This window comes from Alosa pseudoharengus, unplaced genomic scaffold (genome assembly GCF_046254945.1).
Source record: "Alosa pseudoharengus isolate Yale_2024_CS ecotype anadromous, Long Island Sound unplaced genomic scaffold, YU_APseudo_1.1 YU_APseudo_1.1_scf_12, whole genome shotgun sequence".
In the NCBI taxonomy this organism is placed as follows: Eukaryota; Metazoa; Chordata; class Actinopteri; order Clupeiformes; family Clupeidae; genus Alosa; species Alosa pseudoharengus.
In genome coordinates, this window is record NW_027468587.1 from 10,281,931 (window position 1) to 10,288,244 (window position 6,314).

At 48.7% G+C, this 6,314-nt stretch overlaps 1 protein-coding gene across 1 annotated transcript in view; it reads left to right on the forward strand.

Moving 5' to 3' along the window:
* The first annotated feature begins 283 nt into the window (after positions 1-283).
* LOC143118618 (uncharacterized) overlaps positions 284-6,314 on the forward strand; it is a 19,871-nt gene continuing 13,840 nt past the window's right edge. Inside the window, exon 1 of the mRNA XM_076279643.1 lies at positions 284-939. Coding sequence (XP_076135758.1) covers positions 284-939 — 656 coding nt within the window. The remainder of the gene's footprint in view (positions 940-6,314) is intronic.

Genomic DNA, 6,314 nt, shown 5'->3' on the forward strand with positions numbered 1-6,314 from the left:
TTTGTTAAGAGAGGGCGGAGGTGCGAGGCGCCGTGTGTTCGTTTTCTGGAACTATGAAGAATGGGGCGGGCGGCTATTTATCTGTGAAGTCTGTTTTTTTTCTTCCTGGTAGTGTGCATTTCCATTTCCAAGTCCGCTGAAGTGGGCGATGGGCAGCTTGTGATATTTACACTTCTCTGAGCCTCTTGTTTCTGCTGTTGCCACGCTCTGTAGTTGGTCTAACAGGTGATAATAGGAGGGCTGTGCAGGTGTGGGTGTGCGTGACCCCCTGCCCGTCACGGACATGGACGGGGTGGGGGGTGGAGCGGGTACCCCAGGGACTGGGGGTGCAGGTGGGGGCTCAGGTAATGCGGACTCCCGCCCCACCCGAAACGGCGACTCCAAGCGGCGCAGCAAGAGCAGCCTGCCGTCGCCAGGTTACCGGCTGTCCCAGGCCTCTCTGGAGGGGGAGCGGGCCGAGCCTGCGCGCCGCCGCCTGTCAATCATGAGCTCGTCCCGTGACGGCCTCCCCTTCCGGCCGGCCACAGCCGCTGGGACCCCCACCACCCCGATCCCTCTCCCACCGCCCCCCTCCGGCTCGGGCCCCACCCCGTCCTCGGTGCCCACCACAGGGCAGCGCGCGGTGGGCTTCGCCTCGCGCGCCGCCCTGACCTCCACGTCCTCCACGGGCACGGGGGTGATGGTGGTGACGGCGGCGGGGCTGGAAACCACCACCACCACAGCGGCCGGCACGCCTGAGGCCGGACCAGGCCTGGACGGGGAGGACTACAGCTACTCCAACCAGTCCACCTTCATCCAGAGGCAGTTCGGAGCCATGCTGCAGCCTGGGGTCAACAAGTTCTCCCTGCGCATGTTCGGTAGCCACAAGGCCGTGGCCCTCGAGCAGGAGAGGCTCAAGTCAGCCGGGTCCTGGATCATCCACCCTTACAGTGACTTCAGGTAAGGCACACAAGCACGCAGGAGCAAGGGGCAGGAGCCAGAGCACATGGCCAGGGGAGGGGTGGGGATCCAGTGAAAGAGAGAAATAGAACAAAAGGGACAGCAAAAGAAAGAGAAAGCAAAGGAGAGAAACAGGGAGGAGGAGAGGGAGAGAAGAGAAGATGACAAGAAAAACAAACAGTAGAAGGCAGACAGTAACTCTTTAGTTGGTGTTCTGTAGGAATGTATCATTGATAGATGTAGAGATAGATAGGTGGTGTATATGGATGAGACAGAGAGGGAGAGAGACAGAAAGGGAGAGATACGGTCTGTATGACTGAGGTGATGTGCCTGGGAGGAGTGAGCCAGCAAAGAGGTTAATAGAGGTTGCGGAGGATGATGGGTAATGATGAGGAGGGGACATGCGTGGAGAATGAAGAAGACTCTTCTGTGGGAGAGAGTTCAGGAGTTCACAAAAGAGGGAGGCGGAGAGGAGAGGGTGGAGGAGAGGAGAGGAGAGGGTGGAGGAGAGGAGAGAGTCTAGTGGGAAACCGGGCCTGTTTGTGGAACCGCTGAACTCCCAGTGGACCATGAGGGCATGAACATGCTGTAGAGACAGAGAGAGAGAGAGAGAGAGCGGGGGAGAGAGAGGGTGAGGCCCAGTGATCATGAATGAAAGTCAATAATGCCATACATGTAGAATAGCCTGGAATATTCTCTCCCAATCATAGCTAATGGCAATTTGGAGAGACAGCAATATTTCCGGACATCACTTTTCACATATCACTTTTTTGATGGTCTGTATAAAACAGAGCATATATCAGAGTGAAGGAAACGTCAATCCAACTTGTGGGCATGGGAAAGGTGTACATCTGAAGCAAGGGAATGGAGAGAGAGGTGGGTGGGGGGGGGTGGGGGTAGAGAGAGAGAGGGATAGATAAAAGAAGAGGGATAGAGAAAGATAGAGAGCTGGAAGTAGATAGAAAGATAGAGAGGGGGAGGTGGTTAGGGGTAACTATGGAGAGGGTGCTCCTAGAATTCACTAATCCTGGGGTGTAGAGAGTTTAAGCTGGAGGGTTTGTTTGTGTTTGTGTGTGTGTGTGTGTGTGTGTGTGTGTGTGTGTGTGTGTGTGTGTGTGTGCGTGCGTGCGTGCGTGCGTGCGTGTGTGTGTGTGCGTGCGTGCGTGCGTGCGTGCGTGCGTGTGTGTGTGTGTGTGTGTGTGTGTGAGAGAGAGGGGGGGGGGTGGCTGGGCAACCTCTGCTGGTCTCCCTGGGCTATATATAAACATGTCTTGAGGAGTGTGAACTGTATTTTTAACAGGATGTTAAAGTCACTCTCAGGCTGTCAGCCAAATGAAATGTGTCAGATGCTATATCATGCCTTAACTGCTGATTGATCTCCATGGCTATTGTAGCATTGCAGGCTACAAGATGATATATTGGTATGCATCCCATAATGCTCTCTGTGTGTCTCTGTGTCAGTCTGTCTGTTGACTCGTCTCCCTGAGACTTCCTGGAAAGGGTTAACCAGCAGGCAACCCACAGAACAATGTGTGTGTGATCCCCTTAGCTCCTGGCCCACTTCTGTGTCTATAGCTTCCGTCACACACACACACACTCACACACACACACACACACACACACACACACATACACACACACACACACACACACACACATACACACGCACATGCACACTAATAATTCACGTGTAGTCTAGACCTGTCAGGTAATGCATACAGGCATGGTAGCATAACAATTTGGGTGTGGATCTTTAGCCGGAAACAATACATTTCACACAAATTCTTCTCATCAATTTTGTATGGATAACTCCTTCATTTGTATTTGTGGATTGACTAGTACAGCGACACAGGGACTTACCAAGAGAAGGAATGTCAGGCTTGCCACACACAAATCAAAATGTGAGAAGTGAGAAGCTTCTTTTTATTGAGTGAATTTTAAAGGCATTGTGTGGCATGTGTTCAGACCTGAGGAGAAATAGAGAGACACCTATTCAGACAGAACCACTAAAAATGCAGGTTGAATGGCCTTTGAGGGATGTATTTACTATAATTAATGCAAATGATGCTTTTGAATTGCTCTTAAAACACTGCATTACCTGTCATGGCCTGTGATATGATGCTTTCTAAACAAAGGTCGGGAGGAGCCCATAGGGATGATTGACAGCAGTTAACTCACCTGTCTTCCACCGCCAGGATATTTAAGCTGGCCTCCTTATCCATGTCACACGCTGTGGCACTCACAAAATTATTCCTCCTCCTCCCCCTACTCCTCCATTTCACTGATAGCCCAGTTACTTATCCTCCTTGCACAGGGGGTGCAAGCGGCCATTGCTCTATCGCGATCTCCACTTCAGGCATTCCAGGACCACGGCCAGCCACCATGCCAAACACACGCTTAGCTTATACGCTCAGCATAGCAATCAAACTAGTGTAAGGAGGTTTAGTGAAAAGGGACGGAAGGTGGATTGAAATAGCACTGATGCACACTGGCGTACTACTTAAGGATTCAAAATGGATGCAACTTATCAAATTCCATCCTTAATTAGAATGTTCATCTGTCACTCACTGGCACCATAGCAACCTCTGACCAAAAGCAAATCACCACAAGTAGTCTTGTGGCAATTTAAACGGAATATACATAAATAATGAGCAGTGTCCTGAATCACACTAATAATGTATGGGTGACTCATAATGCAGCCATCAGACCTCAAGCTAATTACCTCTGAGCTCACACAAAAAATAAAAAAATGAGAGACAGAGAGAGAGAGAGACAGATGGGGGAGAGATACAGAGAGAGAGAGAAAGAGGGAGAGAGTTTGCTGTGGTTTGGCCATCTGGTGAACAAAGCAGGTTCAGGCTGTGCCTCTTGATGTGACTGGCGTGTGCAGCAGGGTATCTGTCTTTGGTGGCCTTTGTGTCTGGGAGCGACCCAGCCGTAGATCCGTCAGCTGCTGTTTGGGGTTCAGATGCCATCCATCCATCCAGCCTACCCCAGCACTGGCCCAGGTGTAAGGCTGCAAATATGGAGCAAAGCCTTCCCTAAAGAAACATAGCCCAGTAGACACACACACACACACACACACACACACACACACACACACACACACACACACACACACACACACACACACACGCACAGTGAGGCCTGTTTGTACCTTTGTTGAAGTGTGTGTGTGTGTGTGTGTGTGTGTGTGTGTGTGTGTGTGTGTGTGTGTGTGTGTGTGTGTGTGTGTGTGTGTGTGTGTGCTTTTCACATATGAGAGGTAATTTTTCTTTCTGCCACCTGCAATCTCACATCCAAACTGCCTTTAATTCCTTTTCCACATGCACATGAAACAAAGGAAGAGTAGCATACATTATGAACATAGATTCATTAGCCACAGACTGTGTACACAGAGAGAGAGAGAGAGAGAGAGAGAGAGAGAGAGAGAGAGAGAGAGAGAGAGAGAAATGCAATGGTCAAGCTAGGATTTACAGGGCAATAGAAGCCCTTCATAAAATGGGACCAACACCGATTGTTACATCACCAGAAGAAGTGTGTGTGTGTGTTTGTGTGTGTGTGTGTGTGTGTGTGTGTGTGTGTTGTGTTGTGTTGTGTTGTGGTGTGTGTATGTGTGTGTGTGTGTGTGTGTGTGTGTGTGTGTGTGTGTGTGTGTTTACTGTAATAATGATGAGATGATTTGTGTGTTATGCTGTATAAAGCGGTTGATACTGATAGGGACCTTTATGATGTGGACTAGCTTTACTACAGACAGGAATGTTTATGATAAACTGAACTACAGATAGTCCACAGCATGCCATGCAGTCTGTGGACACCACACAGGAACCTCCCTCTGGTGAGCTCTAGAGAACCTGATATCACTAGCTCACCTGTGGCCCTGTCCTATCGTGTGTTCCTGCATCTTTTGGGTGTTTTAGTGGCGAATCTCAAACTGAATGAAAATGAATAAGTTATGATAGTGTCAGTAACAGGCTCTCCACAGAACTCCACACCCAGCTGCACATCCTCTGAACTGGACTGCATGCGCGCGCGTGTGTGTGTGTGTGAGTGCCCTTTCATTTCCACCACCCACCCCAGGGGTTTTAACGGTCACCCTGCAGGAGCATCATGTCTGTGGTAGAGATCACAGTAGCTCAACCACACAGCTCAGACGTTCAGGCATGTAAACAGGACAGTCCTACAGAGACCACACATAATATCAGTGAAATCTAAGTATAGTATATATACTCTGTTAGTAAAATCAGCAGGTCAGCTGTGATGATATCAGTAAAGCCATATAGCTGCAATACAGCAGTGAAGTCCTTTTAAAAACAGGTCTTGTAAGACCAAAAGTTCAGAGACATGCTTGCTGTCAAGGTTACTAGAACATTGGATGTTAAATTGGATGTTACTGTAAATGTTACATATAACATTGGCTATTGAATGTGTGACTGTGAACTAAGAGTTAAAACCTGACATTACAGTAAACTATGCACATTGATGGTAGGGGTTTAATTATGACCTTGCACATGTAACACGTGAGACTAGATTAGATATTGAACAGACAATATGACCACAGACAATATGAAATGGATAATGGTGTGTTTCCGAGAGAGAGAGAGAGAGAGAGATTTCTCATGCTTTATAATTCCCAGCCTCAAGGCCGTCCGGAGCTTTTCCCATTATTAGTGTGCTAACACTGACTCTAATTCTAACACTGTCTGCTGTCAGCCTGTCACACACCCAAACATATCCCAAACACATAGCGGGAGTTTGACAGGGATGTCATGGGCGCAGAGTGACATGTTGCCCTCCTCAGTGGAGGGAGGGAAGATGGATTATTTCTACTGCACTATTTTTTTTTTTTTTAAGTATATTTTTTGGGCTTTTTATGCCTTTAATCAGATAGGACAGGAAGTGAGTGGGAGAGTCGGAGTGGGATCCGGAAAGGACCACGGGGGGGGGGGGGGGGGGGATCAAACCCGGGTCGCCGGCGTACGGTGCAGGTGCCCCAGCCAGTTGTGCCACAGCTGGGGCCTCTACTGCACTAGTTAACGCCACTTTCTACTGCACTAGTTAACGTCACTTTCTACAGCACTAGATAACGGCACTTTCTACTGCACTAGTTAATAGTTAACGTCACTTTCTACTGCACTAGTTAATGTCATTTTCTACTAGTTAATGTCACTTTCTACTACACTAGTTAACGTCACTTTCTACTAGTTAACGTCACTTTTCCAGAGCTGTTTAGAGTTGTGAGCTTGGAGAGACAGTAAACTACACTATATCACAATGATGGAAACACACATTCTAACTCACACAACTTCACCTTTTTCACCACATAACTTTAGAGCTCAGTGCTTTAGAGTCAAGGCAGAGGGCAGGGGACACAC